The 24,879-nt window shown below is 44.8% G+C and overlaps 1 protein-coding gene across 2 annotated transcripts; it reads left to right on the forward strand.

Moving 5' to 3' along the window:
• Positions 1–20,682: 20,682 nt before the first annotated feature.
• On the forward strand, positions 20,683–24,164 carry LOC127766092 (probable protein phosphatase 2C 28). Of its 2 annotated transcripts, none has more exons than XM_052291122.1 (5): positions 20,683–21,170; positions 21,447–21,877; positions 22,192–22,559; positions 23,158–23,394; positions 23,574–24,164. In XM_052291122.1, exons 2-5 carry the CDS (start codon positions 21,556–21,558, stop codon positions 23,844–23,846), a joined length of 1,200 nt encoding a protein of 399 aa, XP_052147082.1. In that variant the 5' UTR covers positions 20,683–21,170; positions 21,447–21,555; the 3' UTR covers positions 23,847–24,164. The 2 variants fall into 2 exon arrangements, with proteins under 2 accessions (XP_052147082.1, XP_052147084.1); XM_052291124.1 differs by lacking the exon at positions 20,683–21,170 and adding an exon at positions 21,215–21,344.
• The last annotated feature ends 715 nt before the right edge of the window (positions 24,165–24,879 follow it).

Consider the following 24,879-nt stretch of genomic DNA (forward strand, 5'->3'; position numbering starts at 1 on the left):
TTTCATCGAATTTCGACTAAATCTTATCATTTTAACTTTGTATTCTCAATAACTATTTAAAATGTCACTCGGAATCTTCTTTTGGTAAAACCTCAAAACTTTCACATATTTTGACTGGTGTTTATAAAAAACATAAATTCTGCCCTTGCCCACAGTACTATGTGGGGTTACTGGTTAGTACTGCCTCCATCCTAAAATATTTGACGCCGTTGACTTTTTTAAAAATGTTTGACCGTTCGTCTTATTCAAAAAATTTAATTAATTCTTAATTCTTTTTCTATCATTTGATTTATTGTTAAATATACTTTTATGTATACATATAGTTTTACACATATCACAAAAGTTTTTGAATAAAACGAATGGTCAAACATGTTTAAAAAAGTCAACGGTGTCAAACATTTAGAGAAGGAGGGAGTACCAGATAACCAATATTGTCGGTGATATGGGCCCGGGGTATCAGGTTTAGAGGGAGGAGGCTGCCCCCTGATGCCTCGTGGCCCTCCCCCGAGGGGAGTCAAGCCCGAGGTGGGGTGGCGGCCACTCCTTCCCCAAACACTAGTCGGAGGAGACTGCCCCCCGATGCTACGTGGCCCTCCCCCGAGGGGAGTCAGGCCCGAGGTAGGGCAACGGCCACTCCTTCCCAGAGACTGGATGAAGGAGGCTGCCCTCTAATGCCACGTGGCCCTCTCCCGAGGGGGGTCGGGCCCGAGGTCGGGCGGCGGCCGCCCCCTCCCGTGACTAGGGGTCGGGCTCCCCCGACCCCCTCTCTAGGTCACCACGTACGGTGGGTTAGGTGTCCGCCTCCAGGTGCCCACCTACCCGCATTTATGACGTCCCGAGCGGTCGCGCCACGCCGCATTTAATGCGGTGTGCAGTGCACTCAACCAGTCTGTGACCGGTCGAATGACTGATGGGACCCAAGATGTCAGGTGCACCATCGCGTGTGTCAGGCGACGTGCAGCCCGACATATCCCATCAAATAATGATGGTGAGAGGTTCTCATCCTCTTATCCCAGCCGGAGTCGGTCCTCCCACTCTGGTCAAAGCAAGGCTCCCGTTTCCCGGTGTAATAGGAGCCCAGAAGTCTTCACCCGTTAAATGGTGACTGACAGGGGCACCCCCGTGTCAGACGGCAAGATTTGACAGGCCCCATCATCAAGACGACGTGTGCTTGGCTTCTCAAGTCAAGAGACAAGACATGCATTTAATGCAAAGATTATAATACTTCTCGACCAGAGCTAGGTTAGGTTGTTGGGCCCATGTGGTAACCCCTTGAGGTATAAAAGGAGGTCCAGGCCTAGTGGTGGAGGGGGGGACTTCCGAGCGAACTGGCGCTTGGGTCTCGCAACCCCAAGCACCTATGTTCTACATTCAATCAATCATGCACAGGAGTAGGGTATTACGCTTCTCAGCGGTCCGAACCTGTATAAACATCTTTTGTCTCATCGTCTTGGAGGGGCCTAACCCTCTCAAGATTACGCAGCTCCGCTCACCAAGCCCTCGAATCTCACCTGCTGCCCCCGGCCGAACTCACAAAGGGGGGCCTCACGGTTCCCTGGTGGAGGAGTTCATTCTCCGACATCTGGCACGCCAGGTAGGGGGCGCATTCGTGATTTTTGATGTTCTTTCGAGCGCCGGCATGGTGAGTGTCGCGCCACCGCTATGGGGGAAGGCACAGCATCCTCAGGAGTGTCGCGCCACCCCAGGCAGGGGCAAGGCCCCCACATCCCCACCAGGTAAGCTTGGCTACCAGGTCTTTGTGGCGAGTCTTCGGAATGTCCGATGGCCCTCAAAGTTCCGGCCTAGCCTCACCGAGAAGTACGACAACAGCGTCAACCCACCGAGTCCCTCCAGATCCACACGACGATCATAGAGGCGACGGGGGGTGACGACCGGGTCATGGCGAACTTCTTCCCCATGGCCCTCAGGGGCCAAGCGCAGGGTTGGCTCATGAACCTGCTGCCTGCCTCGATCCACTCCTGGGAGGACCCCAGCAGTTGAGCTCCGGTTGCCGTCAAAGCCCAGGATCCCCTGTGCTGGCTCTTCCGTAGCGGCTAGCTTTGGTCCCGCCGGTTGGCTACGGTGCCCAGCCCGGCTCAACTAATCGTCCTCTTATGTTTTCAGTATTTTCAAATTTTCAACTCATCAACCTAGTACAGCTTGAAATCTTATATTTATTTTCCCCCATTCTATTCTCATGGCCCTACGACGCCCGTGTGTTGCGCATTTGTTTGCTCCCTCAGTGGTAAGAGCCCAACCTCTCTCCCATCTACATGAACGATTCTTCGCTAAGTGTGGGGGCTAAGTCTTCTAGCCTTATCCTAGCCTTAAGTTGAGCTCCGGGTGCCGTCGACGCCCGGGACCCCCTGTGCTGGCTTTGGTCCCGCCGGCTGGCTACAGTACCCGGCCTAGCTCAACTGTGGACGGGGATTGCTGGCTCTAGAGTTTTCGGCTCTCACACTCGTGCGAAAGTAATCGTCCATGTAGAAGGAAAAGAGATTGGAAGGAGGCCACCGAAAGGAAAGAGCAGACAGAATGTGTAGCGTGGGGACACAGGCTTGTGGGAACCTGACCTCGTTTGCTAAGTGGTCACAGGCTCCCCAAGATGGTTCGGAACCCATGGTGGGGGGCCCTCTTCGAGCTAAAGGTTTGAAAAGTCGCGACATGCAAGCAAGGTTTGTGTTTGCTTCATTTATACAAGCAATTCTTTGCTAAAAGTGTGGGGGCTACGATTCCTAGCTCTATCCTAGCCCTGCGTCGAGCTCTGGACGCCGTTGATGCCCGGGGCCTCCTGTGCTAGCTCTTTCGTAGCGGCTGGCTTTGGCCCCGTCGGCTGGTTACGACGCTCAGGTTCGCTTGATCGCAGGCGAAGATTGCTGGCTATAGAAAGTTCAGTCCTCACACTCGCGCGAAGATAATCGTTTGCATAGAATTATTATTGCTTATATTTATCTCTCGCCTATCTCTTCCTCGCGGTCCCGCGGTACCTATGTGTCGCGCGCCGGCTTGCCTCCCTTGGTAACAAAAAGTTTGTATTCGCTTCATCCATTCAAATGATTCTTTGCTTAAAGTGCGGGGGCTACGATTCCTAGCCCTATCCTAGCCTTGCGTCGAGCTCTGGGTACCGTCGACGCCCGGGGCCCCCTGTACTAGCTCTTCCGCAGCGGCTGGCTTCGGCCCCGCCGGCTGGCTACGGCGCCCAGCTTAGCTTGATCGCAGGTAAAGATTGCTGGCTATGGAAAGTTCAGTCCTCACACTCGCGAAAATAATCGTTTGAATAGATGAAGTAGAACATAAACAGAGGTTAACAAATGGCAGGGGCAAGCGAGGTCACGGGCCCGAGAGAATCTAACAACGTTTGCTGAATATATACAGAAAATAAGTTCACAGCCTAAGGTACGGGCTAGCGAGTCGCCCTCAGGCTGGGGCGAAAAAGGCGCATGGGTCCTAGTGCCAGCAAAGAAAGAATAAGAGATCGGGCCCACATGTCATTTGACTAACATAGTGGCGTCAACCCTGACCACCTAGGAAAAGTTTTGGTCAGGGCTAACGCCGGGGGCTACTGTCGATAATATGGGCCCGAGGGTATCAGGTTTAGAGGGACGAGGCTGCCCCCCGATGCCACGTGGCCCTCCCCCGAGGGGAGCCAGGCCCGAGGTGGGGTGGCGGCCACTCCTTCCCCAAAGACTAGTCGGAGGAGGCTGCCCCCCGATGCCACGTGGCCCTCTCCCGAGGGGAGTCAGGCCCGAGGTAGGGCAGCGGCCACTCCTTCCCAGAGACTGGATGGAGGAGGCTGCCCTCCAATGCCACATGGCCCTCCCCAGAGGGGGGTCGGGCCCGAGGTCGGGCGGCAGCCGCCCCCTCCTGTGACTAGGGGTCGGGCTCCCCCGACCCCCTCTCTAGGTCACCTCGTACGGTGGGTTAGGTGTCCGCCTCCAGGTGCCCACCTACCCGCATTTATGGCGTCCCGAGCGGTCGCGCCACGCCGCATTTAATGCGGTGTGCAGTGCACTCAACCGGTCTGTGACCGGTCGAATGACTGCTGGGACCCAAGATGTCAGGCGCACCATCGCGTGTGTCAGGCGACGTGCAGCCCGACATATCCCATCAAATAATGATGGTGAGAGGTTCTCATCCTCTTATCCTAGCCGGAGTCGGTCCTCCCGCTCTGGTCAAAGCAAGGCTCCCGTTTCCCAGTGTAATAGGAGCCCAGAAGTCTTCACCCGTTAAATGGTGACTGACAGGGGTACCCCCGTGTCAGGCGGCAAGATTTGACAGGCCCCATCATCAAGACGACATGTGCTTGGCTTCTCAAGTCAAGAGACAAGACATGCATTTAATGCAAAGATTATAATACTTCTCCACCGGAGTTAGGTTAGATTGTTGGGCCCATGTGGTAACCCCTTGAGGTATAAAAGGAGGTCCAGGCCTAGTGGTGGAGGGGGGGACTTCCGAGCGAACTGGCGCTTGGGTCTCGCAACCCTATGCACTTGTGTTCTACATTCAATCAATCATGCACAGGAGTAGAGTATTACGCTTCTCAGCGGTCCGAACCTGTATAAACCTTTTTTGTCTCATCGTTTTGGAGGGACCTAACCCCCTCAAGATCATACAGCTCCGGTCACCAAGCCCTCGAATCTCACCCGCTGCCCCCGGTCGAACTCACAAAGGGGGGCCTCACGGTTCCCTGGTGGAGGAGTTCATTCTCCGACAAATATAAATTAGGATATTTTAAATCATGTTATTCATCTTTCTCGTACAGATGTTTTGGGCTCATAGGTTACAAGATTTTTCTTTCTCTCTACTTCTAAGATAATTGTGTGGTTAACTCTTGCCTCACGTTGCAAATTTGCCTCTTCAACTTTTGTGCTTTTCCTTCGTTTTTTTTCTTTTATCTTACCTTGTTGTGTAGGGTTTTTTTTCTAATATTAATTTTATCAGGTGGGGGATGTCCCTTCAACAAAAATATTGCAAATAAAATAAAAATGGTATGTGGTTGATTCATCATTTGCTCCAAAGCACAAAGGAATGCAGTAGAACTTTTCCCAGGACATCAATAAACTTCATGTTGCGATTGTGCACACCGGCTGTTTGTGTGTATGGGCGAGTTTAAACATCAAGCTTATCGTTCTTGGGAAGATTCGTGGGTGGTTTTATACTAAGCATGGTTGTTTTGCCTGTAATGTTCAGGACCAGATTTAATAGCCTCTTTTTTTTTCTTGGTGCTGCATTCAAGTGTTAGCAGCAAACATTTTGGTACAAAAAACCATCGACATCCGCGAGGGCAAAAAAGAAAGAAAAAAAAAAGAAGGTGCGAATAGGAAACGAATTCTATCATCTTGGTGCGTGTAGCGGTGTAGGCGAATGGTGTTGTGGTCCCTCATTCAGGCCTATCCGTTCGTGTTCTAACTGTGTTCGTTTGAGATTTGGATTGCTCGAATATCTGATAGGCAAACCTTGTTGCTCAAGCACGTACACCCTCGAAGTAAAAAAGGAACAGATTAGATGATTAGAAAACAACAAACCGACACTTGCAACTACTATAATAATGAGGTTACATGCGCGAATGTCATCATTTGCCTCAATGATAGCCGTTTTTAATTATGCATAAAACATGCTCCTATTTTGTTATGAAAAGATTCCCCCGAGCACTATTTTGTTTCTGGAAGACAAATGCCGATTCCCTTCAGAACGCAGAAGAAAAATAAGGTAGACGAGAGAACAAACCTTGTTTCGCTTCTCTTCTTTGCCTTGATGCAACAAACTTGGAGTCCAACGTTGACCTTTCATCCCTACTCCTTGTGTGCATCAAAGAATCGAAAGGTCAATCAAAAGTTGTATTATCAAATTCAACATCGTGGTGAAAAAAAGACGATTGCAGTTCTTCTCTTCTTGAATTGTGTTACGATGTGAGTTGGTAGATGTTGTAGTTTTTGAGTGCTAGCAATTAGTAGTAGAATCTTTTACGTACGCCTTCCTTCAATTGTAGTAGCTTGGTATCAGTATTTTATCTCAACGTTGACAGTCTTCCTGTTTATTCTGTCATAGTACCTAGCAAATCACAAAAATCAGCAATACGAACTTGTAAAGTATATAGACCATCACAGTCGCAGATCGGTGTGGTTTGAAGAAAAAGAAACAGATCGGTGTGTAGCGAGAAAAAAAAAACAACAAACTAGTTCGCTTGCAAGGTTATGGGCCCTTATATTGCTCAAGTGAACTCCATAAATTGGCCCAGTACTTATCCTGGGCTTAATAGTCAAATATGCTGTAGATCTGTACTGTGCCGTACGTATTCAATTTGGAAGCACAATTAGGCCACTGCTCTTGCAAACTGAAGCGGAATAAGTCCCCTCATTTTTACGCCAATTTTAATGTCATCCCTCCAATGCAATACTGAAAAGCTTCATCCTAATCTTTGATAAAACCGGCCAAGTCAGGTCTCATGGCGGTGTGGATGGTTGGTTTTGATAACGTGGCATCATAAGCAACAAAAAGAAAATAAAAGCATGCAGAGCCACATGTAAGTGGCCATCTCACCTTCATCTGCTTCCCCTCTCCTCTCTCCTCTCTCCTCTTCACCTCGTCTCCTCCATGATGACGGCGAAGCTCAGCCTCCCCTCTGACCGCCAACACAACAACACTGCCCCTAGGAAACCCATCGTCTTCACTACATGGGAAATGGTTGGTGATGCCTTCGTAGGCATGGTCACTCTTTGCTCCGTCACGGTCGAGGTGGAAGCTGGAGTGAAAAGTGGTGGGTGTGCCAACTACACCAATTGTCCGTGTAAAGGTGGCGATCTCCTTTTTCTCTTGGTATCTCCCCCTCGTTCCTCTCTTTCCCATCACTCCCTCCATCGAGTTCGCCCACCAAACACGCCAAATATGGTTTCTGATGATTTCTTCAAGGGCCTTTCTAGCGTCCATATCCATCGGAGGAGAGTACGCAATGTCCACATTGCCCCCTCTACTAAGTCCACCCATCGAGATTGCCTGAGATAGTGCCTGCACCCGTCAAGATCCATCGGTCGAAGGAGCCTTGCCAGGGAGGTCGTAGGGCTAAAGGAGATGAGGAGGGAGAGAGAGAGAGAGAGAGAGAGGAGCCCCGACGCTCGACCTCCTCCTAAGTCCCATCCTTCTGCTCATCGTTGTTGTGGAGGCCGCCATAGCCAAGGAGGCCATGGCGCGTCTATCCCCATCAATTTGTATCATCTGCTGTCTCGCCTCCCTCACATAGCAACCTAGCGAGCTCGATCTCGGAGGGGCTCGCCATCCGCCTCCCTCACCACCAACCCCCGACCAACGTGCGTGCTTGGGGAAAAGAAAGAAGAAAGAAATGGATGTTGACATATAGGTCCCACATTTTTTTTCTCGCTTACATGTGGATCATATATGTTATTGTATTTTCGTTTTGCTAAATAAGATGCCACATCAGTGAACCCAGCAATCCATATAGCTATGGGATCTAATTTGAACGGTTTTACCAAGATAGGAGGTAAAGATTTCTGGTATTACGATTTATTACGATTTATTAAGGATATCAGTTAAACTCGACGTGAAAACAAGGAACGGCAGGATATTTTCCTTAAGCACGCATGGCAGGGCCCACCCACACAGGGTCCAGTTAGGGCCCATTGGCCTAACCAGATAGCTGTGCTACGGGACACTTTCTTCAGGCATACTGTAAATCTGTAATGCTCCAACAGTCTTAGGAACCCCACTTCACCACTTGCTACTAGTATACTCATTTTTGATTAAAGGCAACGACACGGATCATCTGAACTGACGCGGACGCCTCCCTGTAGCGCTACAGTATACAGACGACTGACCTATATTGGAGTAGTATCATCTGGTGGAGAGACATGCAGTTGAGGCAATCATGTGGCTGCATTTCATTTCCTTCTCCCAGTCTCCCTTCAGCTGAATTATCAAGCTTATCCTAGCTCCCAAATCCTCCCTGTCACTCACAAAAGCTCTCTCATCGACTTATCACAACACCAGACCACACACGCCACAGCACAAGAGCAACTCCCCCACAAGGAGCTCCCCTTTTATGCTGTACTAAACATTAGTTTAACCACTGACCAGTACAGCAAGCACTTGTTAATTACTCCATCTGTGACACTGACAGGCAAAGATAAAATCGAATCAAACCTGCAAATGGAAGAAGAAGAAGCCCCCATGACCCAGCCAGTTTGTTATCTATTCTCTATCCCCAAGTGTTCAAGCAGAAAGAGGAAGCAGCCGCCAAACCTGGAAATGTTAATTTGGACCTGCCCACAAGTGACGCTCTCCCAAAAGGCTAAATTATTGGCCCTTGCCTTTGAAAAAAACTTGGCGAGGATTGGATGTGCATTGATACGCAGAGAGGTGTTTTTGGCTTGCTTCTCCAATTAGAGCAAGTTTAATGATATAGCCATCTGCTGGCTCTAAATTATTTATAGCTAATCTAATAGCCCATTCATATAATAGTTAATTATAAAAATATACTACACCATTATTATCCGGTCACACCTCTCATACACACGTAACGTCTTGGAGTCTGTGTTACAACCGGCTATAAATCTGTGGTCCGCTTTTTTCTCTCTCTTCTCTTTTCTTCTCGATATATGGTTATAGCTGATTTATAGCAGCAGATACAGTAGCAGGCTATAAACCAGCTATAAACATATTCTAAGGAGTTAAAGGAAGAGAGATAAGAGTAACGGGCTACAGATCTGTAGCCAGCTGCAACACGGACTCCAAGACATAATGTGTGTATGGCAGGTGGAACCATGTATTGATAGTATAGTAAGTATTTTATTATATGAATTGACTATTATATTAACTATAAATGATTTACAGTCAGTAGTGGGCTATACTATTGAACAACTTATATTAGAGGATGGATGGCCATTGTTGGCCACTGGGCTTTGGCGTCGTCTCTCATCCGTGGCGCCCATGATTGGTCGGTACCTGTCGGTGGGGCCCACATTCTCATCGTCTCACTTGACTAGAATACTGTGGAGATCGATCGGTTGCTGGAGAGAGACGAGTAAAATTAAGCTAGGCATTGTCAAGGTCAAAGTCGAAGATGAAAATTACGGCCTTTGATTGAAATCAAAAAAGGCTTCTTGATTGATACGTGCAGAGATGCACCTGCCGCAGATGATCACTCTGGCGAGTAGAAGTAGAATAGTAGTCAAATGCGACGTGCTGCCGTTTAGTGGAGCAGTAGTAATAATTCTCTTGTTTGTGTAAGCATGACGTCTTAAGATAAAAAAAAAAGAGGATATGAGAGCAGCTGATGGAGGCTTATCAGTGATAGTGGATGTGATCATGTGAGGTAGTAGTAAAAGAGAGAGAGAATGAGACCGGAAAGTAGGAATGCATGCACTTGCATTGTGATTTTCTGATGACTTTGTTAAAAGGAATTAAGCTGGCGTTTTGCAACAGACGTGGCTTGTATCTGTCACTGCGTGCACATACAAATTGATACAATAGATAATTTGGGGAAGTTGTTTGAAGCCATGTTGCCATCCGTGAGATTGATGTGTATTTTTTTTTTCAGTGAATTTCGACGGAGTTGGTTGTGATCTTGCAAGTCCATGCCAAAAGTCTTCTCGATACATTTTTGCTTTTGGACCCTGCTAGAGGTAGGCAACATTATCATAATTGTATATGATTGTGTATGTACTAGTAAGCCGTCCAAATGTCCACTGCTTACACAAAATAAGTGGACAACAATGGAGGTGGTAAGCTGTGTAAAATCACCAATTAAGTCTAGACCCGGCATTGATGTCCACCCATTTTAGAAGTACGGGCGTACATATTCAGTACAAAAGTGTGGATCCGTCAGAAAAAAAATGTACAAAAGTGTGTGGATGGTTGTGCTGCGTGCTTAATTGTAATTACCCCAATTTTCAAGCGTACTGCGTAGAAAATATGCACACGAATCATGATGTGTCCTTTAATCCGTTCAGTGCAGACAATCCTATGCGACGAAAACGTAAGCTTGTTCTCATGAATTTAGCTCCAACTTATCACCGACATATATCCTGTCATATACTAAGTCTTCCTTTAATTACTACTAGTAGCCACTAGTATACTCAGTGCAACGCACAACCGAAGACAATAGGTACTACTAGCATTTAGTAACACGCAAGTTGGTGTTTGGATTAGCAATCAAAACCGACTGGCCAGTTATTAATCCTAATCAGTCGAACCTGTTTATCTAAGTACATGCATGTTCCGTCGTCATCGCCCAGCTCCTGCAGCTAGGTACGGCTCCTGATCACCGACCGACCGAGTCAGCTGCACATGAGCTGATAAGCCTGCACGCCGCGTCATTGTCAACCTATCCCGTTCGTAAGAGCAAGTTTAATAGTATAGCCAACTACTAGCTTTAATTCATCTATAGCCAACCTAATAGCTCATTTATAAAATAGTTACATAGTATTACACTATTAATATCTGGTCTCACTTATCACACACACAGTGTGTCTTAAAGTCCGTGCTACAGCTGGCTACAAATCTGTAGCCCGCTGCTCTTCTCTCTTATTATTTATCTCCTTAAAATATGTTTGTAGCTGTCTTATAGCCTGCTATTGTACCTACTCTAATGCAACCATTTTCTATCTTATTTTGCAAAGATTAAATAGTCAAATTTTAAATTTTAAATTGCTTGAATTTTTCTTATAAGTATATTAATTGAATGTTTAGATTTACATATATTGAAATTAATATTCGAGAGTATATGTCAAGTGGGTTTTTAAAAAAAAAATTTAGTGATATTAAGGATGTGTCACTAGTTATCGTCTCTTAATTAGAACATTATGTTAGAAAACACATTCACGGAAACGTGAGTGGTGTTTCGTGTATAGTGGGGTGAGCTTAATAGAAATGATTAACAACGAAAAAGAACGGCCGCAGTACGAATCACGCGCGCGTGTGGGAAGCGTGGGCGTTGCCGGGGTGCCGGGTTGATATGTGGAAATGGTACGAAACCGTGCGCATTTTTCTGGTCGTGGGACAGCGGCGCGCGGCATACTATGCAACTAGCAGGCGGCGGCAAGTGCACGAGAAAGACGAAAGCGCTAGGCACTTTCGCTGTGAGAGATCGATCTGTCTGGAGATTGGAGAACGTAATTATCAGAGAATTACCGGTCACGGATTCGGTATTTTTTTTCAAGCCGAGGAATCGCATCATCCAAGCGACATGAGAGTGAGCGACACATGACATGAGGGTGATGAGAGTGTGCTTGGCACGCTAACAATCCTTATTTATCCTTATTTGTTTTGAGCTTTTTCCCTGTCATTTTGGTTGTACATCTCTTTCCTGCTAGTATAATATACACTTGCTTCTGTAGGATAGATGCAACTTGCTTATGTACGACCATGGATGCACACTTTTTGCTGTCAAAAGGTATCAGCACAACTAGCAACACGCTGCACACGCACACGGACGTCTGCCTCGCTCCGGCTCCTGCAGGTGAATAGCTAGCTGGCTCCTGAGATCGGTGACAACAACGGCACGAAACCAATGCTGCTTTGCGATCTCCCTGTAGAAATCGGCAGATGAAGCCGAGGCTCACCTGTAGTTGGTGACCGTTTTTATGTAATCATAAGGTTTTTAAAACTGAAACCGCAATGATAACTGTGCGATAATCACGCGATTTTGCAAACCCTGAATACACGAGTGGTGATTTGATTACAGATCTCCTTGTACCGTGCCTGATGCCGCTGCGTGGACTACAGCCGCGTGCAGCAGATCACAGGTGACGCCGTGTCACTGTCCTACACTACTCCTACACTGTTTCGGCTATTCCAGGTGCAAAGCTGGAGGCAGAACACGAACACCACACGCAAGGATCGGACGGACGTAAGCGTGAGCAGCCAGCTTAGGAAAAGGCTTTTCTCGACATCATCTCCAGTCTGGAAGGCTTGCCTGCGACAGGCTACGTACACCGAGGGTGTGACTACACTCTGCTTGCCTGACTGCTTGCTGCCACTGCGGGGGGAGACCACAGTGTACTTCTTCCGTCTCAAAATATAATATCTTAAAATTGGATAAGATATTTTCTAATATTACGTTACAGATAGATTGTTCAGTTTCGTAGTACTAGAAAATATTCCATTTAATCCTACCGATTCTTATATTCTACTATCCATATTTGTAGCATCAAATTCGTAGTACTAGTAAATATCCCCTCTAATTTTAGTTTATTATATTCTGGGACGGAGAGAGTAAAGTATAAGCTCTTAGCTGATTGGTCACCAACTCACCGTGCGCCCCTTACCTCCTGGAATCTGGATCATGGTTGGCACCAGTATGGATTAATTACACAGCAGGCAGGCAGCTGGTTTTTTGTTCGATCGATCGATCCATCATCTCGACGGACAACACAACAATTCGTACCATCTGGCCGAGCTGTAGCTGTAGCAGTGTCGCTACAATACTCCTTGATGATCTGTCAGCTGTGGAACACAGCAACACGTTTCGTTAGACATAGTACTGTGCACTGTCACACTGTCTTCGTTAAGCTGGACCGTATGATCCGCCAAGTCAAGCTTTTTAGTACAGTGGTTGCGAAGATAACATCGCGTACTTGCGTAATCCAACAGAATAACCCACGTTTAATTATCATCGTCTCTGGTGTTTGAAGGGCACACGACGCGTACGTATCACATCGGATAGCAGAGTACACATAAAAAATATTTGACAAATTTTCCCCCTTTGTACGTTTAATTGTTCGGCAGGATCTGAACGTTGGCAACTTGCCATGGCATTGATATTTATTTCTCTTGACCCACACTGGATGGCAAAAGGCCATGGTTAAATCACATGGTCCCGAGAAAAACGGCCAGAATCATTTCCATCGTGTAATTATGATCGATGAGACGACGAGCCATTCATTGGTGGGATCATTGCCGTGCTGGCCTTGTGAAAAACATGCGGAAATTCACCACACTCAAAGCTTGGCAATGCTCAAATCTGCAAGGCTACTCCTCTCTGTCAATGTAATGTGTTGTAATGTGTTGTAGTATGGAGCAGGGGAGGATCTACAATAGAAGGGTCGGTGTCAGGCGACACCGATGACTTTTAGCAAAATTTATAGTGAAATTGTTTATTCATATGTTATAACACTATGATCTAAATATAATTAGCATACTATGACACTGATAGATATGTTATGACACCAATAAATCGATTTTCTGGATCCGCCACTAGAATGGAGTATAGTGTGGGTCAATTTTGCAAGGCAGTGCACGGGCATCAATTACCGCATCCGTCTCCGCTGGCATGCAGGTGCAGTATATACGCTCTTGCCACTTCAAATTGAATGGTTTTTTTTTAGTCAGATTTGAATCGATTTTGAGGGCATTCTCCATGTGGCTCATTGTTGATGACTTTCTGATTTGATGTTTCATTATAAACAGCTCATTAGGTCAACCTGTTAAGAAATGCCTAGCTGCTACTCCTAGACTCATGTGTTGCTGTTCTTTTTAGCGCAGAAGGTCAATTAGAGCAGCGAATTTTCATAGACCGAGACGATAATTGTTTGTTTGTTTGAGAAAAAGCCGCTAGCTAGGAACGACCCGGCGACCAAGAAATTTCTTTCGGTTCCTAGCCCTGACGGTAACCCCCCCCCCCCCCCCCCCCCCCCCCCCCCCCCCCGAGTGAACATTATGAATTGACTTGCCACATCGTTATTCCATCCGTCCATAAATATTTAACACTTTTTTAAAATATATTTTGATCGTTCGTCTTATTTAAAAAAAATAAGTATTTATTACTCCATCCGTCCTAAAATAAGTGCAGTTTTAGCACTGTTCATGTCTAGCATTTAACCGTTTGTCTTATTTGAAAAAAAATATGATTAATATTTTTATTGCTATTATATGATAAAACATGAGTAGTACTTTATATGTGACTAATTTTTATTTATTTTTTTCATAAATTTTTCAAATAAGACGGACGGTCAAAACGCTAAACACAGATATCTATGGCTGCACTTATTTTGGGACAGAGGCAGTAATTCTTTTCATATCATTTGATTCATTGTTAAATATACTTTTATATATACATATAGTTTTACATATTTCACAAAAGTTTTTGAATAAGACGAATGGTCAAACATATTTAAAAAAGTCAATGGCATTAAATATTCAGGACAGAGGGAGTATTCGTCGGCCACCTTATCCGTATCAACTATCAACTGTACTACTCCCTCCACCCACTGTTTAACCATTCGTCTTATTCAAAAATTTTGGAATTATTATTTTATTGACTTACTTTATTATCCAAAGTACTTTAAGCACAACTTTTTATTTTTTATATTTGTATAAATTTTTTGAATAAGACGAGTGGTCAAACATTGCAAGCAAAAAGTCAAAATCCCTTATATTATGAGACGGAGGGAATATCGTTTAGCCCCTAGTTAATTATAAGCTGTCGACAAAAATGATGTGTAAAAGTTTTATACATTCCTTTTTAACGATTTAAAGACCAACAGTAAAAAATAAGTTAATAAAATAATATCAAATCAAACTTTAAAGAGTAAATTTTTATAAACCTATAAATATTTTGATTAACTATCGCAAACTACATATTAAAAGTTACATATCATGAAACTACATATTTAGCACTAAGTTTATCACGGAACTAGAAATGTAATTTAGTTATGAAATTATCAACAACGATACATTTTAGAGTTTATATCAATAGTATATATATTGTTGGTGATATGGGCCCGGGGGTATCACGTCTAGAGAGAGGAGGCTGCCCTCAAACCCACATGGCTCCCCGCGAGGGGGGATCAAGCCCGGAGTGGAGCGGTGGCTACCCCCACCTAGCTAGAGGGAGGAGGCCGCCCTCAAACCCACGTGGCTCTCCTCGAGGGGGGTCGAGCCCGGGGTGTTGGGGCGGCTGCCCCCTCCCAGCTTGGGGTCGGGCAGCCCCCCAACCCACGTGGCTCCCCGCGAGGGGGGATTAAGCCCGGGGTGGAGCGGTGGCTACCCCCTCCCAGCTAGAGGGAGGAGGCCGCCCTCAAACCCACGTGGCTCTCCCCGAGGGGGGTCGAGCCCAGGGTGTTGCGGCGGCTGCCCCCTCCCAGCTTGGGGTCGGGCCGCCCCCAAACCCACGTGGCTCCCCCTGAGGGGGGTCGAGCCCGGGGTGGCGCGGCGGCTACCCCCTCCCAGCTAGAGGGAGGAGGCCGCCCTCAAACTCACGTGGCTCTCCCCGAGGGGGGTCGAGCCCGGGGTGTTGCGGCGGCTGCCCCCTCCCAGCTTGGAGATGGGCCGCCCCCAAACCCACGTGGCTCCACCCGAGGGGGGTCGAGCCCGGGGTGGCGCGGCGGCTGCCCCCTCCAAGCTAGAAGGAGGAGGCCGCCCTCGCTTGGGTTCGAGTTGCCCCGACCCCCTCCACGTATCAGCCCTCGTGTACAGGGTTAGGTGGGCGCGCCTAACGCCCACCTAACTGCATTTAAAGCGGTCTATGCAACCGCGCCATGCCATATTTAATGCGGCGTGCTGCTCATCTGACCGGTCTGTGACCAGTTGAATGACCGATGGGACGGCGACTGTGTACCCCCGCCCTGTTAGTGTGTCAGGCGGCAAGCGGCGTGCTCCGTCCCGTTCCATCATAATGATGAGGGGCTTCACAGCCTCTTACCCCGGTCAGAGCTGGTCCAACCACTCTGAATTGACCCGGGTTCCCGTTTTCTGGTGTGAACGAGAACCTAGAAGTCCTCATCCATTAAATGGCGAATGACAAGGGCGCCCTGCATGATTTAATGGGCCCCGCGCAGCAACCGACGTGCAGATAGCTTCTGGGCTAAGGCACAAGACATGTAATTAATATAGAGAATATTTTCCCTTCTCCCTAGGTAGCACTCGCAACACATGTGGTATCCATTTAGAGTATAAAAGGAGGACCATGCCTAGCGAGGGAGGGGGATCGGACTGAGGATCCCTGAGCCAAAGCTTGTCTAACCCTAGCTTGCATACCAGGGATTCAGAGACTTTCTAAGCACAGAAGAATCATACACACAGCAGTAGGGTATTACGCTTCATAGCGGCCCGAACCTGTATAAACCTCTTTTGTCTCATCGTCTTGGAGGAGCCTCCGAGATCAAGATCACACACAGTTTCGCTCACCAAATCCTCGAATCTCACCCGCTGCCCCCGGCCGAACTCTCAAAAGGGGGCCTCACAGCCTGCCGCTAGAGAGGGTTACCCCTCGACATATATATATACATATATATATATATATATATATATATATATATATATATATATATATTAAGGTTACATAAGTTGTAGTTTTGCGATAAAGTTTATATTAAATTTGTAGTTTTCCGACACAATATATTAAATCTATAATTTTGTGAGAAGTATAGTGATAAATATGTAGTTTTGTGACACACGTTCTCAAATATTTAGTTTTGTGATAGATTGATTAAAATACATGGAGTTTTATAAAATTTACTTAAATTTAAATCCTAAACTTTAAATTTTAGTAAGCTGAAAAGAAAACGATGCATGATGAGTTAGATAAAACAACCGTAATTATACGTGGTTACACTTGTTAGAGGTTACGGCAACGACGCAACTAAACAGTACTACTAGGAGTAATCTTGAGGAGAGCACGTGAGCAAAATCAGTATTCGACGAATCGGAGACGACAAGATCAAGATGGCTACCAGTAACAGCTAGCGATCGACAGGCACATACAGCCATACAGAGACCGATTGACCGGGCCTCGATCACCAGACGGCTCGGATGCTCTCTCGTGACGGATCGGACGGCTGAAAACAAACAGTCCAACATGCCACCACCATGAGTAGCACACTGGCATGGACGGTGAAGTGGTTTTCCACGGAACACCACATCTCTCAAAGCAGGTACAATAGCATCTATTAGTCAGTTATAAATATATTTTAATGAGATAAAAGATGAGAGAAAAGTGCAGCAGGCTATAAATCTGTAGCCAGTTGCAGCATGGATTCCAAGACGCAGTGTGCATGATAGATGTGACTATATATTAATATTATAGTAAGAAACTATTGTATAAATTGACTATTAGATTGGCTGCAGATGAATTGGAGCCCATAGTGAACTATAGTACTACCTCCGTTCCAAAATAAGTGCAGCCATGAGTTTCTGCGCCAAACTTTGATCGTCCATCTTATTTGAAATTTTTTTATAATTAGCATTTTTGTTGTTATAAGATGATAAAATAAGAATAATACTTTACCCGTGACTTATATTTTTATTTTTTTTAAAATTTTTTTTTAAATAAGACGAATGGTAAAAGTTAGACGTGAAAAACTATGACTGCACTTATTTTAGAACGAAGAGAATATTAAACTTGCTCTCACTCTCTCGTCCCAACTCCCAACTAATGATTGCCTCTGCGACGTCCTCACGTCCAGCCTTGCATCGCTCGGATCGCCACTCGATTCGCTCTCCCTGAACCGCCAAACACCGGAGAGCAATGCGTACACCCCCGATTCGTGAATCGATCCGTATCCAGCAACGGAAGAAACAGGCAGGCGTGGTGGGGAGGGGATAGTACGGGTGAAACCCCAACCTGTGCTGCAGCCGCGTTGCGTGGATCGGGCAAGGCTAGGCTGTAGCATCATGTGGGGGATGGATCGCACGAGTTGACCAGTCGGCTCGGCTCGGATGCACTGGATCTAGTAGCAGCGAACAGCGACGCGCACCGGCAACGCGAACGCGAACGCGAAACCCACGGCATCGCGGGCTGGTGTACGTGCACCGGTGCGGTGTTGCGGGAGTGGGGGCGGAGGCGTTGGTGGTGGTGGTGGAGGAGGAGGAGGACCACGTCCGTGGCGTTTTGCCGTGACCTAATCTGGTCGCTCTCGCGCATCAAATCGCACTGCAATTTGACCCCCACGAGACCGGCACCCGAGCTGTACGTGGGGAGGGAGGGGAGCTAAGCCGGGGGGGAGTGCAAGCGCAACCCAATCCAATCCTGCTGCTGCGCGCAGCGGATTTGGTATGGTTTGGTTTTGGTTTCGTTCGGTTCTCTCTTCTTGACGCCCCAACTTTTCGCCGTGCCGTCCTCTCCGATCTCGATCTATCGGTCCAACCGGAGATCGTTGTTGGGTTCTCAATTTGACTGTTTGCGACTTCATCTTGCTGACATGATGCAGCAGCAGCTGATCAACTATGACGCATGCTGATCAAGAATTAATTCAAAGATCAACTATTTCGTTAATATGGGAACGGTAAGGTAAGACTTCCTTTTTCTACTATTTGGGTATTTTGGTAATACACAAACACCGCAATTTCCAATTCTATGCTATTGTTACTTCCTCCGTTCCAAATTGTAGCTATTTCATGATCATGAAATGGAGCTATTTTTTCATTCACCTCTCCTCTTAACCAATCACAATTATTCTCCATTTAATTACCTAACTTATTTACTTTTCTCAACCAATCACTGTAAACATTTCTACAATCATTTTTATCAATTTTTTTAAATACCCATACTCATATAGAAAATGTCTATATTTTAGGATAGAGGTAGTACCAAATTTCGGTTGCTCGAGAGAATCAAGTGAAATCCAAAAAATACAGAACTTAAGGAACCACATGCAAACATAGGCTGTGTTTAGTTCAGCGCAAAATTTAGATTTTAGTTAAAATTGGAGATGATGTGACTGAAAAGTTGTGTGTCTATGACAGGTTGATGTGATGGAAAAGGACTGAAATTTGGATCCGAACTTTAGATCTAAACACAGCCATAGCTTGAAATGATTGAAAAGCTCCATGATCAAGATCTATCGTGTTTGTGACGTGCTTGCTGTTTTCTGAAATAATAGCGCATACTACTATTTTTCTTCTACAAACATCATCATTCCATCTTAAAAAGGACTTGTTCAGGCAGAAGGCTATGCGCCACGTCTCAGATCTCGCTATGCTTCTAGAATCAGATATGTCAATTTTACTCCTCGCTTCGCTTAACATTTTAAACGACTTCTAAATTTTAGCGGGCTATAATTGGACAAAAGAAATATAGGCCCTGTTTAGATTCTAGCTTTTTTTCTTCAAACATTCAACTTTTCCGTTACATCGATTTTCCCTACACTTAAACTTCTAACTTTTTCATCACATCGTTCTAATTTCTTCAAACTTTTAATTTTAACGTGGAACTAAACACAACCATAGTTCATGGACAAAGAAAAGACTACTAGTCCACTTCAAACAAAAAACTGGGCCATTTCGACTTGAATTTGTTACCCTACATATGGCCGTACTCCCATTTTGGTTCCATGAACACACTGAAAAAATGAGTATGGTCTAGCTAATCATTACGTACAAACAAAACCTTAGCAACTGACAAAGGGAGAGGTTAGGGTTGGCTCTCAAATCTCAACAGATCACACAACCTGTGTGAACGTAGAACACTCTGTTTGGAAATAGATTTGCTTGTTTTTAGCTATTTTTCTACAGCTCTTAAACGCAAATAGCATCAAAAGAAAACGAGATATGGACCGCACAACCCAGTCCGACCCATCTCAGTTAGGCCCCATTCCTTTTCTTCTACAGATTATATGCATTATTATGGACACACTTCTCAAGTTCATTTTTTTTAAAAAAAACTTTCTATATATAAATTGTTTAGAATATCTTTAAAATAACATTTCGGCTTTAAATAGTTAATCATTCGTTTACACCCTTAAATATTATCACAAAATCAGATAATTCATGATCCATTCAGCCCTTTTAAATTGAACTTTAGTCCCCAAAACATATATTCGCTTGTGCCAGAATGTAATGTTGTTTGGCCTCTCTACGATTTCATCATTGTCAGCAGTAGAGTCATCTCCTCAAATGGCTGCTCAGGCTCCACCGTTGTGTACTGCTTGCTGGCTGTCGTGAATGTTTGGATCAAAGTTATCGGTCATCTAAAAACGTTATTAGTTGTCTATGCTCTACGGCGTCTCTGGCTCATCATTGATCATCGTGCAATTCAAAAACTAGTTAAATTCCTCACACAATTATCTAAAGTGAAGCTTACACTCTTTAGCTTTCTCTCCATATGTCCTTTATAGATTGATTTGATAATTTCCTTGAGAGTAACACATGGGCTCTTTAATTCACATGTTTTAACAGTACAATATAGATATTATGATTGTTAACCAAAATTCAGTTATATTCTTATATACAAGAACTAGTCCTTGATGTTGATGTTTAAATGGTAGTACAATACATGACAATTCTTGAGATAATAGTCATATTTATGATAAATAGGAATTTTAGTCCTTTAACTTTTTAAACAGACGCAAGAAAGTTTCACAGGTACTGATGAATGATGAACGCACAAACGGTATTTGACTTTTTTGTCCATATAAAAACAATATATTTATCGCTTTTGAATTGGTATAAAACGTCTTCTCATCATCCAGTGCTAATTTTTCCTGGTGATATTCTTGTTTGTACTTGTACATAAAAGAGATGTCCCGAAGAATAATATGACCAGGGAAAATAAAAGCTGATCAATATTCCAGGGGAAGACTAATGGCAACAAAAAAGAGTAAAGTAAAGTGTAGTGTTATGCAAATGCAAATCAACATAAAATAGATGGGTCATTATCGAAAACTAAGAAGACCATTTTATACTCAAGCGAAATGAGGCCATTATAAAAGGTGCTTTCCTTTGCTTAGGTGAGTGAAGGGGATACTACTGATTAACCCTACACCGGCCACCACCAGTCACACAACACAACAATTTAGGATTGGTAGAGCCCATCTCTGAGCCCTGCCTTGCTGGCCCTGAGCTCTCTCTTGCTGCTTCTTTTAATGGGTTTTTTGTCTCCTTGGATTTGTGCTTGTGCTCACCTGGGCGTGGAGTTCTCTGCATGAGAGAGAGAGAGAGAGAGAGAGAGGACACCTCTGAGCTGTTTCTTCAACAAGTCTTCAAGATTTGGCAGAGCTACTGAGAGAGAGCAAAGGAGAGGAGGGCTATAGGGAAAAAAGGATTTTTTTTTTTTTTGGGGGTACAAATTTCTTGCTTGATTCTCTTCGATCCCGGAGAGCAGCCACCAGTTGAGGCACAATCCTTGCTGTTCGTGTGCCTGGGTTTGATAGCTGTCCAGATCTGCGGCACTTGCCCGATAGATTCCAAGAATCCGAGCACAAACTCTCGTTTGCTGCGAAAAGGTGAGACCTTTTTTTTTTCCTTCCCTTCCTTCCTCATCCACCATTGCCAAATTGCAAAGCTAAAATTAAACCCTGCACATGTCTTGCTTTCCCTTAATCCGATCAGTGGCTTCGATTGCCCTTGCATGATCTAATTCTCGGATGATGCCTCGTGATACGAGTTATTGGGATGAAGTGCGGATTCTTGATCCCTACTACCTGTTATCCCAAGTTCGTGTGCTCAAGTTGATCTAACTCTTTTATTGATAGTTTTTTTTTTTTGGCTCTGAATTGCAGATAGTAGGTGGAATAAGTTGAGCAATACGGTGGAGATAAGAGAGAGAGCTTGTGTCTCGTGATGCCATCAAGAAACTGCGTGGAGGAGGAGGAGAGTGTGAGATGAAGGATGCTGGCCGCGGTGATGGACTACTTCAGGTCCTGCTGGGGCCCGCGATCTCCGGCCGGTCACCGGGTCAGGGGCTCCGACGTCGCCGGCCGGCAAGACGGGCTCCTGTGGTATAAGGACGCCGGCCAGCTGGTCACCGGGGAGTTCTCCATGGCTGTGGTTCAGGCCAACAACCTGCTGGAGGACCAGAGCCAGGTGGAGTCCGGCGCGCTCTCCATGGCCGAGCCCGGCCCTCAGGGCACCTTCATCGGCGTCTATGATGGCCACGGCGGCCCGGAGACGGCGCGGTTCATCAATGACCACATGTTCCACCATCTCAGGAGTAAGGCTCCTATGTTATACTTCCTTCCCTTTGAAGTTTTTGGAATTTGGAGGCACTGATGATGATGCAATTATAAAATATACTACCTTTTGCTTGTTACTTTGATCATATGTTACTTTTTCTTTTATGAAAATGAGTATGATGATGCTAGTTTTTTTTTTTTAGCTCGAAGAGGTATGAAGATGCTAGTGCCTGGTACTCATTGCTTGCAGAAGAAAATTGATTAGATGCTCAGTAGATTTGCTTTGTATACTTGCATTATTATCAAGTCTTTGTTATCTGCCTCAGTTTATGACAAATTATTTCCTTTTCAGGATTTGCAACTGAGCACAAGTGCATGTCAACAGATGTGATTCGGAAATCTTTCCAAGCAACTGAGGAGGGCTTCCTTTCTCTAGTCAGTAAGCAATGGTCCTTGAAGCCTCAGATTGCAGCAGTAGGATCTTGCTGCCTAGTTGGTGTTATTTGCTCAGGGACTCTCTATGTTGCGAACCTTGGAGATTCGCGTGCTGTTCTTGGGAGATTTGTCAAGTCCACTGGGGAAGTTGTGGCAACGCAGCTATCATCAGAACACAACGCGTGCTATGAGGAAGTTAGACAAGAATTGCAGGCATCACATCCTGATGATCCACAAATTGTTGTCCTAAAACACAATGTTTGGCGTGTCAAGGGCCTCATCCAGGTAACCAAACTTCTTTGCTGTGAGTCTGTGAGAGACAGAAAGATCAATTTGCTAATTTGCCACTCTAGAATCTACAATTTGGATAATTAATTTGTTTGAAAGTTTGCACACTTTTGACATCATCTGTTGCTCTCACCATAATTCCACTTTTCTCATTGTAGGGTATAGGCAAATACTTTTATATTTGCATTATTTCTCATATGTTAGGTATTAGGTAAGCCCCCTCACACATATAAAGTTATCTGCACCCATTACAGTTGCGTCATCAGAATGTAACATGCTTCCTACAGCACAAAAAAAAGTTATAAATGTAAAAGTTAAGATATAACTTGGTGGGGATTAGTGATTACTGATATATTGTTGTCCTTCCATACAACCATACGAGCTTAATTTTATGCTTTACGCTTAAGTAAAAGAAAAGTCGATGCATTCTGCAGGAATACATGCCCCTCTTTATTTATTTTTTTTGTCATATCCGATTGGTTTACACACACAATTCAATTTATGAACTTGTAAATATTATTTACACACACAGCAGGATACTCTCCTACTGTTTTCTATAAAAAAAGAATTTATGAGCAAAGATGATATTCTGCAGATCTCAAGATCTATTGGCGATGTATATCTAAAAAGACCAGAATATAACAGAGAACCTCTTCACAGCAAGTTTCGACTTCGGGAAACCTTCAAAAGGCCGATTCTTAGTTCTGAACCTGCAATTGCTGTACACCAAATACAACCAAATGATCATTTTGTTATATTTGCTTCTGATGGTCTATGGGAGCACCTCAGTAATCAGGAAGCAGTTGACCTTGTCCAAAATAATCCTCGTAATGTATGTTCTCCTTCACATCATTATACTCTCTAGTGCAGTGCATCTTAGTTAATTAAACATAACTTGAGCTGTGTGCCATTTCTATACTGCTGTTTGTTGTCAAACTGCATGCCAACTTTCAGAATGACTTGTTATTTCCTTTTTTTCCTTAAAAAAACATGGATTTTCCTTTTCACCAGGGGATTGCTCGAAGACTAGTTAAAGTCGCAATGCAAGAAGCAGCCAAGAAGAGGGAGATGAGATACTCAGACCTCAAGAAAATTGATCGTGGCGTGAGGCGTCATTTCCACGACGATATAACCGTCATTGTGGTGTTTCTTGATTCGAATGCCATAAGCAAAGCAAACTGGAGCCGAGGTCCTTCTGTTTCCCTGAGAGGGGGTGGTGTCACCCTCCCTGCAAATTCCCTTGCGCCTTTCTCGGCTCCCACAGTGTTAAGCAGCACCTATTGAAGGAGCTATACTGCAAAGAACATGAACATCTACAGTAACACAGATGGAGGTGAAAGCAGCTGCCGTTATCAAGTGTACTGTACTCCTTCTGTGTTGCTCTTATGAAACTGTTTAGACCCCACCTGGTAATTAGTGTACTGATAGCGAGGTATAAGATTAGATTATTCCTTAGCAACGCAATCTTTTTTTTCTTTTCTTTTTCTTTTTCCTTCTTTATTCTTATCCTTTCTCTTACCCACGAGAGAACAGGTGGTTGTAAATTGCCCAGAACACCTTTTTCGTAATAGTCCATCATATCCCCTTTTTTCGTGTTGATAATGAAGGCATTGCTAAAAGTTTTAATGTTGGGTACTTGGTGCTTGACTTCACTTGTTATTGCTAAGATCAAAATTATAAAATGATCTGTTCCAGGTTGCTCTCACAACCTGGTACAACTGAACAGCAACTGCGGTTTAAATATCTGTGACTTGACCACTGGGTTGTTGGCCAGGTTCTGATTTGATCTATTTATCGGAGACAGCTATCAGCATCATTTTACTGACATGAAAGATGAAATGGACATTAGCAGAAAGATTTGTGAGCTTGAAGGCTCTCTCTGCTGGAGGTCGGCACACCAGTGATAAGAGATGGAGAGCATTGCTCAATTGGGGTTAGGAAAAACAGTGGCACACAAGCTTCGTTTTTAAGAAACTCAAATTACCTGACCAAACTTCTTCAATTGGTAATAGCACAAAAAAACTGCAACAAACAGTGTAGAATATATACATGATATCTAGAATGTTGCCAAACCATTCATAAGGTTTGTGTTGGTGGTAAGGAAGCTAGAGTTCTACAACAAATAATCCAACCCCTGTAAGCATCCACATTCAGATGTCATCAGTGACTAGATGCAAAGCAATCCAAATACTGGCATGTGGCATCTGCCAATTTCACCACAAATATTGGGCCATCCTTGGATGACAGAAATTCTGATAAACTAAAGAATACATTTTGCAGGTTCAACCTACTGAAAGAACTGCAGCTGCATACGAAG

The sequence above is a fragment of the Oryza glaberrima genome, chromosome 3 (genome assembly GCF_000147395.1).
Source record: "Oryza glaberrima chromosome 3, OglaRS2, whole genome shotgun sequence".
NCBI classification, from domain to species: domain Eukaryota; kingdom Viridiplantae; phylum Streptophyta; class Magnoliopsida; order Poales; family Poaceae; genus Oryza; species Oryza glaberrima.